Genomic DNA, 13,004 nt, shown 5'->3' with positions numbered 1-13,004 from the left:
TTTTTTTTTTTTAAACACATTTTAAAATTACTTGATGAAGATTCCAAATATAGATTTTTTATTGGTAGGTGTATGGTTTTGTTAACACTTGAAATTTATGGGATCAGCTTTACTCCACCAAAAATAACCAAAACAAACAAAATAAAAACACGATTCACAAACAGGGTTTGGATTTTTTCAAGGGTTCTAAGAAAGGGCTTTGAGAAGGAATCAAGGAACAAGGAAGAACCACTGATCCAGGCAACCATTTTGCTCCGGCAGCAGTGAGCTTGCTCCGGTAGCGGTGAGCTTTATCCTTCTTTAACAGGAGTAGAAATATAGTGGATGACTTTAGGGCTTAGACACTCATTTTGGCATCATAGAGGTAAGTATATTGTATTTTTTATGTCTTCTTTTCTTTATATTTAAAATTTTGTTTCATAATTATGTATTTGTATTATATGTTAATATGTTATGATGATTGATGATTGATGAAGATGAACTTAGTTTATTCACTTTATTGATTTGTTTTCTTGGTGAATATCTTATATTGGTATGAATATGAACCTTTAATATTTATTTAACATATGAGTAATAGGATTCAACTAGGATTTGAGCCAAATATTTAACATATGAGTAATAGGATTCAACTAGGATTTGAGCCAAATAGATTGGTTTTATAAAAAAATTACAGAAGAAAGCTTTAGTCGATAAGGCGACGCTTTATGCCCGCCTTATCGCTAAGGCGTTCTGAAAGACCCTCAAACGTCTCTATCACCTTACCGCCTTAAAAACTATAGCCTATAGGGAGAAGAACAAAGAAATCAACCTAGAAATTTTGCAGAGTAGTTAGATCACTTACCTGTGCTGTTGGAGAAGATAACCAATAAAGAAAACCAGAAAATAATAAGATCCACCCGGACTTCTCACAACAGAGTGTCAACTAGATCAAACACCAGCCCCTTGTTCTATGATCAGACAGAAAATGCAGTAGATGCATGGCAGCGACCAACAGTAAATTCTTTTTTTCAAAATTAAAATGATGGGCATCAGTAGCAACCCTTCTTTATTTATAATGATGGGGGGTGTGATGTAGGGGGTTCTTAGGTGACTAGGTTTCCTACAAGATTAACTAACTAGGTAGGGTAAACTCAAGGGCCTTGGGTTGGACAGGATAAAGGAAGCTCAAAAAACAAGATTAACATGCAAAATAAAGTGAGACTAATGAACAAAGTAGCAATGAGCAATAATAGTCTAGGAAGAAAAACACATAAACTCACTCAAGCTTCAATAAGGGAACATGACAGCAAGCAAAATTAGGTTATGACACTAGCCTATTAAGCACCAAAGATAGATAAAAGTCACATGTTATATGCTCTAAACCAGTCATACTTGTAATAAGTAAGTCAACAATATTTAAGGTAAAACAATTGTGCAAATAAAGGATAAACAATGGCTAAAAAGGGGAGGGTTTTAATGGAAGAGGGTGGAGCAACTAATAGGGGGACAATGGGGGAATGGGGAGGTTTCAGTCCTCTACTTACCTGTAGCCCAGGTCTGAGAATAGAAGAAAGCAACCCAGATTTTGAGGAAGGTGTTCAGCAGCAATCCGATGGAGCCTTATACAACGGAGATGACCTTCAACCAGTAGTAATCAGCAGCTGCAACAGTCATGTTAATAACCAGGAACAGGTACAATGAAAGATAGAAGAATGGAGAGGGAGGGAGGTGAGAGAAGAGAGAACTGAGAGAGAGAAAGAGGACGAGATAGAGAGAATGAGAGAAAAACGAGATTGAGAGAGAATCGTGAGAGGGGTGGGGAGGTTTGCTCATTGGTTGCTTTCAATTCAAATTCATTAATTCCCATCGTGGCCAATGGCCTTGCATAAGTAGTAAACTAGTTACTAGAAAAAAAAAAAGGGAAGGTAAATCCTTGGGAATATTCTCAGAATAAAGAAGTTTCTATAAAAAAAAAAAGAACTAAAGTGGTTTCTACGTAATTCAAAGTCTAACTAAACTAGATATTAGGAAATAAAAAATTACTAAGTTGACACATCAGCAGGTGGGGTCCACAAGATTTGGACAAAATTGGGAAGGAGAAGGACTTGATCCAGCGCTAGAAAGGCTGGATCGAGCCTCCCTCTCTTCCGCCTGTTTCTTCTTCTTCTTCCTTCTTCTAATCCTTCAACCACAAAGAAGATTTGGTCTTCTTCTTCCTTCGGCTGTACACCTTGATGTCCCCATCAACTCTCCCCAGCTTGGAAGAATTCACCTCCGGTGAATTAAAGCTCATGTAATATTCAAGCAGGTTTGAGTTGAGTTGTTGGATTTCTTGCATTGTGATCCAGGTGTTGTCAATTTTCAGATGTCCACTCCACTTGACCAAGAACTCTCTAGAACCTCCAGTGTGTGTGGACACAATCTTCTCATCAAGGATTTTCTCAACTTCTTTAGTCCTTGCGACCATAGGCATAGGTGGTAATGAGGTGGGGGGAAGTGGTTGGTTTGGTTCAGTAGTCTCATCAATGGTGAAGGGGAAGTCCTCAAAGTCATCAGGATAAAAAGGGGTAATGGTAGAGGTACCATAGTATGGGACAAGGTCTTCAACATTGAAAATATTACTGATTTCTATACTAGCTGGCAGATCAAGAACATACGCATTGGCACCTATCCTCTTGAGTACTTTGAACGGACTTGTGCTACGAGCATGCAGCTTGCTCGCTTTTCCCCTAACAAAGCGTTGCGGCTTAATTCTAACCATCACCATATCGCCCTCTTGAAACTCTTGTAGCCTTCTGTGCACATTTGCCTTCGACTTATATTGCTCGTTGCTTAGTGTTATCTGTCTTCTTATACCTACATGCAAATCATGTATATGCTGAGCAAAAGACTCGGCTGACTGGGAGGTCCTGGAACTAGACACGATTGGGATAAGGTCTATGGGTGCCCGGGGTTGGTATCTTGAACAGATCTCAAAGGGGGACAGACCAGTGGTACGGTTCTTAGAGCTATTGTATGCAAACTCGGCCTGGCTAAGGACTCGATCCCAATTGGTAAGGTGTTCTCCTATGAGGCAATGCAATAAATTTCCTAAGCTCCTATTGACAACCTCGGTCTGGCCATCGGTCTGAGGGTGGAAAGCAGAGGAGAAACGGAGCTTCTTGCCCATCATCCGCCATAGGGTCCTCCAAAAATGACTGGTGAACTTAACATCCCTATCGGACACTATGGTGAGGGGTAACCCATGGTACTTGACAACCTCATTAATGAAAGTTTGGCTACTACGGATGCATCAGAGGTCTTAGAGCATAGGATGAAATAGGCCATCTTCAAGAAGCAGTCTACAACCACATAAACTGAATCATGGCCTCTCAAAGTTTTTGGCAGACTAAGCACATAATCCATGCTAAGGTCTTGCCAAGGGGCGTGGGGAATGGGTAGGGGAGTGTACAAACCGGTATTCTGCTTTTGTTGTTTGGCAGTTTGGCATGTCCTACACTGACTCACAACTCTAGCAACATCCCTCTTCAGTCCTGGCCAAAAGAATCGGTCCTCAACGAGGGTGATGGTCTTATCTCGACTGAAATGGCCAGCGACTCCCCCAGCATGCAATTCTCAGATCAGGAAATCTCGGAGTGAAGTCTTAGGAATGCATAACTTGCTTCCTTTAAAAAGGAAGCGCTCCCTAAGTAGGTAGTCCAAGCGGTTGACCGGGTTGCCTTTACTCCAGGAAGTGATCGGCTCACTAAAATCAGGACAGATGGGGTATTGGTCCTTGACTCGCTCGAACCCTACAACCTTTACACTCATTGCATGGAGTAACACAGTAGCCCGACTCCTAGCATTGGTGCAACTGAGGAACATGTTCACCCGGCTCAGTGCATCTGCAGGAGTGTTCTCGACACCAGGTCTGTGCTTGAGTACAAAATGGTACTCTTGGAGAAACTCAACCCATTTGGCACGTCTCTGGTTAAGTTTCTTTTCGGCACTCAGGTATCTCGGAGCCTGGTGGTCAGAGAATAGCACGAATTCTTGCGGTAAAAGGTAATGTCGTCAATAATTCAATGATTGGACAACCGTATAGAATTCTTGTCGTATGTGGAATATCGTTGCTTAGCTTCATTAAGTTTCTTACTAAAATAGGCAACAGGGTGGCCCTCTTGTCCTAGGACACCATCTATTCCAGTACCAGATGCATCGCAATTCACTTTGAAGACTGTAGAGAAATCTGGGAGGTGCAGGACTAGAGCTTCAGTCATAAGCTTTTTAATCTCATTAAAGGCCTTCGTAGCACTCTTAGTCCATTGAAACTCCTTTTTCATGCAATCGGTGATAGTAGACTTAAAGGAACTAAACTGGTAGATGAACCTCCTGTAGAAAGTGGCTAAGCCATGAAAGCTTCGTACCTTATGGACATTAGTTGGCTCAGGCCACTCTATAATCGCTCACACTTTCTTAGGGTCAGCAAACACTCCTTGAGTTAATACAACAAATCCTATGAAGATGACTTGATCACTTATGAAGGTGCACTTCTTGAAGTTGACATAGAGTTTCTCTTGTAAGAGCACATGAAAAACCTGCTGTAAGTGATCCAAGTGGGAAGACGGGGTCTTACTATAGATGAGGATGTCATCAAAGTAAACCACTAGGAACTTGCCAATGAATGGTTGAAGCACTTGATTCATTATCCTCATGAAGGTGCTAGGTGCATTTGACAAACCAAAAGGCATGACTAATCACTCAAAGAGGCCATCCTTCGTCTTGAAGGCTGTCTTCCACTCGTCTCCAGGCCTAACCTTAATTTGGTGGTATCCGCTCTTGAGATCAATCTTCGAAAAGATCGAAGAGTTGGCCATCATATCCAACATGTCATCAAGCCTAGGGATAGGGAACCTATACTTGATGGCGATCTTATTGATGGCCCTACTATCAACACACATACACCAGGTGCCATCTTTCTTTGGCGTGAGCAAGGCAGGTACAACACTAGGGCTAAGGCTTTCCCTAATGAATCCCTTATGTAACAGTTTATCCACCTGCCGCTTGAGTTCGGCGTGCTCTTTGGGATTCAATCGGTAATGGGGTAAATTCGGGAGTGAGGATTTTGGAACTAGGTTAATAGCGTGCTGGATGTCATGTATAGGCGGTAACCCATCAAGTAGTTCCTCAAGGAATAACCTCTCGAATTTTCTCAACAAGGGTTGTACTTCTCTAGGCGCCTCAGTGAATAAGCGTGACCTATCGGCATTACTCTGTATGGCAACTAGAGCATAAATCACCCGACTCTTGACACTCCTTCAAATTGTTGTTGATTTAAAATGTTGAGTGTTTTAGTGGGGGTGTGTTTGGATGTACTTCCCTTGTGTTCTGGAACCTAACTTCCTAGGGGCACTGAGGATTAGTCTGATTTTCTTCCCTTTGAACTCAAAGACATAGGTGTTAGACTTTCCGTAATTGGTGACATCCCGGTCATACAACTAGGGTCTACCTAGGATGATGTGGGCAACATCCATCTCTAGGACATCACACCACACTTGATCCTCATATCATGCAAAGTGTAGGGGAACTAGACACCTCAGATTAACGGGGATGGTGGATTGATCTACCCAGACAACCTTATAAGGGGTGGGGTTCAAGTTTAAGGTCCATTCGAGCAACAACGCTCTTGGTTACAACATTCATGCAACTCCTGCTCCCTATGGCTACACGGCAGTTCTTGCCCTTATAACATGTATAAGTGATGAAAATATTAGTTTGCCGCCAATCATCGCTACTCCTAGGTTGTGAGACCATGCATCGCATAATGCCGAGCTTGAGGTCACCGCCCTCCTCGGTGTCCTCATCAGATATGGTCTCATCTGGTCTATGGTCCTCATACTCATGGTCTTGAAAACCCTCTTGGTCACCTTGGTCAGGAGTCTGCTCTCTCACATGAAGATTCCTATTGGGACACTCTTTGGAGAAGTGACCAAACCCACGACACTTGAAGCACTGTTGTTGCCCACTACTCTTGGGTGCTTCTCCCAAAATTCCTTTACCTCTGTTGTCAAATTGACGCTGTGGTGCAATAGGGGGTTTTGGGAATCCAGTTGAGCCTTGGGGTGGTTTTCTAAATTGGGACTCCCCAGCTTGGAAGCTCTTTCTCTGAGAATAAGTTCTTATGGAGGATTCCACCTCAAGGGCTATCCTGAAGGCCTGTGGAATGTCTCGCACCAGGTGGGGTGCCATACGAGACAGAATTTCGGAGTTGAGCCCGGTAAGGAATCTGGATAGTGTCTGCTCAACATCCTCCCGAATATGGCTTCTAATTTTCAATTCATTGAACTTGCTCATATATTCGGTCACAGTCAACTTTCCTTGCTTTAGGGTATTCATTTCATTCAACAACTGGAGCCTATAAGTGATAGGAAAAAATTCCCTCTTGAGCCTCTCTTGCATTTCTACCCAGGTGGTGATTGGCTCAAGTCCTAGGTGGTCCTCCTGGTACTCTAGGTCTATCCAGAAGTCTTGGGCAGCTCTAATGAGCTTGAACTTAGCAAATCGGTAGCGGACTTCCTCTGGGATATTGTAGAAATTGAAGTACCTATCCATCTGCTTGATCCAATCCAGAAGGATCCTACTATCAATCTGACCATCTTAGGTAGGGGCATCTACCTTAATCATCTGTCTGACATCAAAGCCCCTATCATGATGCTTATAACCCTCATCATCTCCATATTGGGTTTGGTGTCTTGGTGGTGGGCCTCGACCCCTACCCTGACCTCTTCTATGCCCTAGGCCTTGGAAGTTATCCCCTATCTGGTCATAACCATCATTGTGGTTATTCTCGTTCACTTCCTCAAGGTTAGGGCCTCTGTCCCTAGGCTCAATGCCAGTTATGTTAATGGCCTCACCGTCCATCAGGGGTTTGGGCACTTGTCTCGAGGGTAGCCAACTTAGCGGTGAGGGTTTGGAGATGGGCAACTTGTGCCTCCTGTATAGCTTGGCTAGCTTGGAGGGTAGCTTGGATGGCTTTCATGAATTCAGCCAAACTGCTCAGGTTGGATGGGGGTGTTAGAAAGGTCAGACATGTTCTTGTATACTCTACCACTACGAGTGGACATAAGGAGATGGGCAGCCAAGGTACGGCTGCCACCAAAGACTCAAGGTCTACTCAGAATCTCCAATTGAGACAGGTAGTTAGCCCTCTCAATCTTGAGGTAAAAAATCTCCCTCTCAAGTATGTTCTTTTGGAGGGAATAGTATCCAATGCTATTTGGCCCAGCCAATCTAAAGAAAAAAAGGGTGTCCTCTAATCTATGGTAACGCTCTCTTAACTCAAATTCTACTATGGACAGATTGTGACGGAAACTAGACCTCAAAAGGTAAGACATGTAAATAAGGGACAGCAATACCTAATTACCCTAAACCTAGACAAAACCATGCTCTAATACCAAGATGATGTAGGGGGTTCCTAGGTGACTAGGTTTCCTACAAGATTAACTGACTAGGTAGGGTAAAATCAAGGGCCTTGGGTTGGACAGGATAAAGGAAGCTCAGCAAACAAGATTTACATGCAAAATAAAGTGAGACTAATGAACAAAGTAGCAATGAACAATTATAGTCTAGGAAGAAAAACACATAAACTCACTCAAGCTTCAATAGGGGAACATGGGGTAGGGAACATGGCAGCTAGCAAAATTAGGTTATGACACTAGCCTATTAAGCACCAAAGATGGATAAAAGTCTCATGTTATATGCTCTAAAACTAGTCATACTTGTAATAAGAAAGTCAGCAATATTTAAGGTAAAACAGTGGTGCAAATAAAGGTTAAACAATGGCTAAAAAGGGGAGGGTTTTAATGGAAGAGGGTGGAGCAACTAATAAGGGGACAATGGGGGAATGGGGAGGTTTCAGTCCTCTACTTACCTGCAGCCCAGGTCTGAGAATGGAAGAAAGCAACCCAGATTTTGAGGAAGGTGTTCAGCAGCAATCCGATGGAGCCTTATACTACAGAGATGACTTTCAACCAGTGGTAATCACCAGCTGCAGCAGTCATGTTAATAACCAGGAACAGGTACAATGAAAGCTAGAAGAATGGAGAGGGAGGAAGGCGAGCGAAGAGAGAACCGAGAGAGAGAAAGAGAGGACGAGATAGAGAGAATGAGAGAAAAATGAGATTGAGAGAGAGAGAATCGTGAGAGGGGTGGGGAGGTTTGATCATTGGCTGCTTTCAATTCAAATTCATTAATTCCCATCATGGCCAATGGCCTTACATAAGTAGTAAACTAGTTACTAAAAAAAAAAAGGGAAGGTAAATACTAGGGAATATTCTCAAAATAAAGAAGTTTCTAAAAAAAAATAAATAAATAAGAACTAAAGAAGTTTCCTACATAATTCAAAGTCTAACTAAACTAGATATTAGGAAATAAAAAATTACTAAGTTAACACATCAGCAGTGGGGTCCACAAGATTTGGACAAAATTTGGAAGGAGAGGGACTCGATCCAGCGTTGGAAAGGCTGGATCGAGCCTCCCTTCTTCCGCCTGTTTCTTCTTCTTTCTTCTTCTTTCTTCTTCTTCCTTCTTCTAATCCTCCAACCACAAAGAAGGTTGGGTCTTCTTCTTCCTTTGGCTGTACACCTTGATGTCCCCATCAGGGTGCTTACAAATAATAGCAACTCAAAAGTTACTAAATCTGAGTTACTAAAACTACTAACATGTAGTTACTAAAAAAATGAAATTGTAAACTAATGAAAAATGAAACTAAATAAAACTGAAATTATAAACTAACTAATGACTGAAATTAGAAACTAATTAACCCCATCAAAGCCCAACTAAAAAGGAAACTAATGAAAAAGGGAAACTAACTAGTAATCCCGTACTCAATCTTAGAGCCCCCCTTTTATACACATAAAAGTGGTCTATTACACTCAAAACACATGGGATCAAAGGCCCAACATGTATGGAACCCAACCCTAGGTTTATTCCTAATAAAATAAGCTTTTTTGGTGATTAATCTGCATCAATCCTACCTTATGCCATTTGTTGGATATTTTGGAAGGAAGAATCCAGGGAATTTTTTAGGGAAAGAAGAAGCACTAGAATGATTGAAGATATCAACCCTATAACTGTATGTGGACTCTTGGTTTTGAGGAAATATGAAAGAGTCAATTCTGTTTTTCTCTCAGGGAAAGTTTCCATTCATCCTGTGGGACTGATTTTATAGTTACTGCAATTTGTTGTAGTTCATACATTGTAGTTGCTTATATAGTTTGTCAATGAGGCTTGTTATTGTTACTCTCCCCCAAAAATAATTGTTATGGGTAAATTCTTATCGATGTTATGCAGACTGGCCTGGAAAAAAATCTGTTCGGAAATCATCCTGTTTCATTGCCTGCAGCTGAGTCCCGTGTTCCTCCTCCTGCTTTTACTTCAGATCCGCTAGTCTCAGTAACTGGGGGCAAAGAGAAAAATAATCTGAATTCCTTGGATCCCTCAAGCAACCCAAGCATGTCAAATATTTCTGATGATATTGTGGAGATAGAAGGTCCGAGTTCAGTGGGAAGTCAATTCAAATCTGATCATGAGTCCAACTTCATAAAAATTCCAAGCCCTGCTGGTGTAAGTGGAGATTTGTAGTGAACTTCATTTCTCATGAATGCCTCAGCTTTTTTATTCTTGTCTGTGTAGAAATCTATATTTGAAGTCCGTATATTATTACTTCTATGTGTGTAAACACCTAGGTATTCTTTAATCTGATGTACTCCGTATTATTAAAAAGCAGCCTGTAGCTACAACGAGAAAGGGTGCTTACAATGTTGACAGGCAAAATTCAGAAATTTCATACTTTGCTGATGATGAAGACGGTAACCAGAAGAAATACTCGAGAAGAGGTGAGTGGAACACTGCCCCTATTTGTGGCTAATAATTATTGTTTTTATAAACTCTGTAATGACAAGTTTGGGAACACCACCGACCACTATCTTTGTGTGGTCTGGACATCTTCTTGTACCCTTTTTGGCAATTCTCCTCTGTAAAGTCAGTGATTTGATTAAACTTGAAAATATTTATGAGATTTGCTATTGCAGGTACTTTCCGTCACAAGTTTCTTAGAGCATTGCTACCTTTTTGGTCTAGAGCACTACCTAGCCTGCCAGTAACTGCACCCCCACGTAAAGATATGTCAAATTCAGACGATGTTCCAGAAGGTCGTTCGCGTCACCAAAGACCTTCAAGGATGGATCCAAGAAAAATCCTCCTCGTCATGGCAATCATGTATTTTTACCCTCTCCTTTTCTTTTAATCCCTTTAATTTGCACATCTTTTTTGACATGCTGAAAGTTTAATATATGTTTCATTTTGAGCTATTGGATTAGTCTTATTTCCGAATTAATATTGCCATGAAATAAGCAATAACGAAACAAGAATTTAAATCAGAATGACTGGATAGGAAGATTGCCAGTATAGTTTCAATGCTTCACATTGGCCACGTGCAGGAATGGTTTGGAATGACCATTTGATTGGTATCATGATCTTAGAGGTTCTAGGCGAAGTTCTCTCATTGGATGATTGAAACTATATAGTCCTTAGAGATCAAAAGAAAATTTGATTTTTACTCTGCCTAAATAAAGTGGTTGATTGCATGATCAGGATCATCTGATTAAGTCATTCTTCCCCCTTCTTGGCCTGGGTTGTCACCTGGATGGAACCTGTTTGACTGAATGTTTACAACTTTTGGGGTATAGAGAGGGAAACATCACTTGCATTCCTCTCTAGTTTTATTACCTCTCCCAAACACAAACACAAACACAAACACAAACACAAACACAGTGTCCCGAAAAGATGCATTTTTTTAGTCTTGGTTCTTGACATGCATCCTCCCTTTCCATAACTGAAAAAAATAAAAGGAATTTTTTTTTGGCTGACACTAATTTTGCATGGTTGTTTGCAGGGCATGTATGGCGACAATGGGCATATTGTATTACAGATTGGCGCAACGTAGTCTTGGTGAAAGCCTGCCTGATGACGAGCAGTAATGATTATTGTTTAAGCTTGTGTCGTTCAGGTTGATGAAATCCTTTTTCTTGTGCTCCTGGTTATCGAATTTTTTGATGAAATACTGTTCAGCTATATCCTTTTGCGATGCTGAATATCCACAATGTTGCAATCATCACAAAAGCTCCTCTTGGCCATCATTCTCCATGTTTCTTATGTGCTACTACTGTTGTAGTTAATTAAAGAAATGGTTTGATGGAATTTTTGCGCTTCTTGAACCTCCGGCATGTATTTTTTTTCCTTCATGAACTGTCGATATATATATATATATATATTTCTGAAAAAAAAAATTGACCTGAAAAAATAGACCTGAACTGGTTGCCTCCCTGTATGGAAAAACCCTAAAGAGCATTATAACACTGATGGCTGATCCTGGCCGTGTTGGATCCTAATTTCATGTTTTAAAACCCTGCCCCTAGAATGCCCATTCAGAGCCATTAAACCTATTAGCATGAAATTGCTTCATTCCACTGATCAAGTTCAAATCATTCAATCCAATCTGACTTATTTGTGGTGTAGCTGAGAACCTTTGTACTTATTAATCTTTTTGTATACTCCATTTAGTAGCCCTGCCTCCTGTGATGTTTGAGTTTTGAGACTCTTTTGACACAAAGCAATTACCGTTTTCCCTTAATATTTACTTTGGAGAAAGTTTTTCTTCTCCCATGGTAAAGTGAGAATCTCCTCACCAATCAGATCTGATCCTTTGATTAGCATGTGGAAGGGTAATTTTGACATTGTACAATAGGGGTGACAGTAGCGACAGTAGTCTCGCACAAAATGACATCACCAGTGGTGAAGGGAACTCTTCTTTCTCTTCGGATTGCCAAAACTTAATCCAAATTATTCTTTTCCCTTAGATTAATTTTAAGATATCCCAGTTAATCATGGGCAGGATATAAATCCTTTCTGATGTGCATTATAACTATCATTTGGTAGCTTTGCAAGTGCTAAAATTTAGTAGACATTTTCCACATCATTATCCACTTACGCGTTTCTTTGTCGAACTATTTAAACCGTTAGAGTAATTGACTATGGTTCCTACCTCAAAAAAAAAAAAAAATTGACTATGGTTAAGATAGGATTATAGATATGAAACTATCATGGAGCATTTTTTTTCTTCTTTATATCAAAAAAAAAAAATTAAAAAAAATGACATGTGATACGACCCATCTAACCTTCATCTTTTCTATGACACAAAATGGTAGTGGCAGTATTGGAATGCGTCTCTGAGCTGGGATCCCTACTTGATCGTGCACCCTTATTCCCACCTTCTAAGAAATATAAGACAAAAGTAGTGAGATTTCAATATTGTAGTGCCTTTATTAATTTTGTATTGAACCTATTTTTCAAACCAATCAATATTTACCGAGAGGTCCTCCATATAAGATTCTTATTTCCATCCTATCATATATATTTGGTTCACATCAGACCCTCAAATGAACTCATTTTTCTTATTTTTACCCTCTTTGTTTATGCTCTCTATAGTTCCCTTGTCAAATTATTATACCACTTTGGAGCCTCAAGTGATCATATTTTCCTTATTTTAACATTTCTAGTCAACTAAATTACCCTACAACATGCTCTCTAAAAGACTAAATCGATAAATATTTAAGCATCATTTATGTAATTTACATAATTATAATCTGATTGCCATTTGCAAAGACAGATAAGGTAGAAAATCACTTTCACTTTGAGCATCAATGTGGAGCAATGTAATGACATGCAGTAGGAATCTCACACATAAGATCTATAACACAAAATCAGTTGAAGAACCTATAAAAAAAAATTGATTAGGGGACTAAAGAGCCTGCAAATGTTTTTATACTTCACTTATTGGCACTTTTGCCAAAGTACTTTTATTTCTTAGGGATTGAGCCATCCTTATATGTTACTTAGTATAGATAATCTAGTAGTGTATCAACCCTTTTATTTATTCATTTTCTTTTTCTAGTTTGAGAAAAATTCTTTGGAACATAGTTATGATT

General features: G+C 40.1%; 1 protein-coding gene across 1 annotated transcript; it reads left to right on the top strand.

Annotated features, from left to right (window-relative positions):
- Positions 1-9,301: 9,301 nt before the first annotated feature.
- On the top strand, positions 9,302-11,217 carry LOC122073392 (zinc finger protein-like 1 homolog; the record flags this gene model as incomplete). The annotated part of the gene is given in 4 exon segments (XM_042637975.1): positions 9,302-9,582; positions 9,746-9,854; positions 10,050-10,236; positions 10,913-11,217. Coding segments are annotated over 4 exon segments (662 nt in total), but the record flags the coding sequence as incomplete, so codon positions are not given.
- Positions 11,218-13,004: the final 1,787 nt, after the last annotated feature.

This window comes from Macadamia integrifolia, chromosome 3 (assembly GCF_013358625.1).
Source record: "Macadamia integrifolia cultivar HAES 741 chromosome 3, SCU_Mint_v3, whole genome shotgun sequence".
NCBI classification, from domain to species: Eukaryota; Viridiplantae; Streptophyta; class Magnoliopsida; order Proteales; family Proteaceae; genus Macadamia; species Macadamia integrifolia.
The sequence above is the reverse complement of the archived record's forward strand: the minus strand, read 5'-3'. Positions and strand labels throughout refer to the sequence as shown.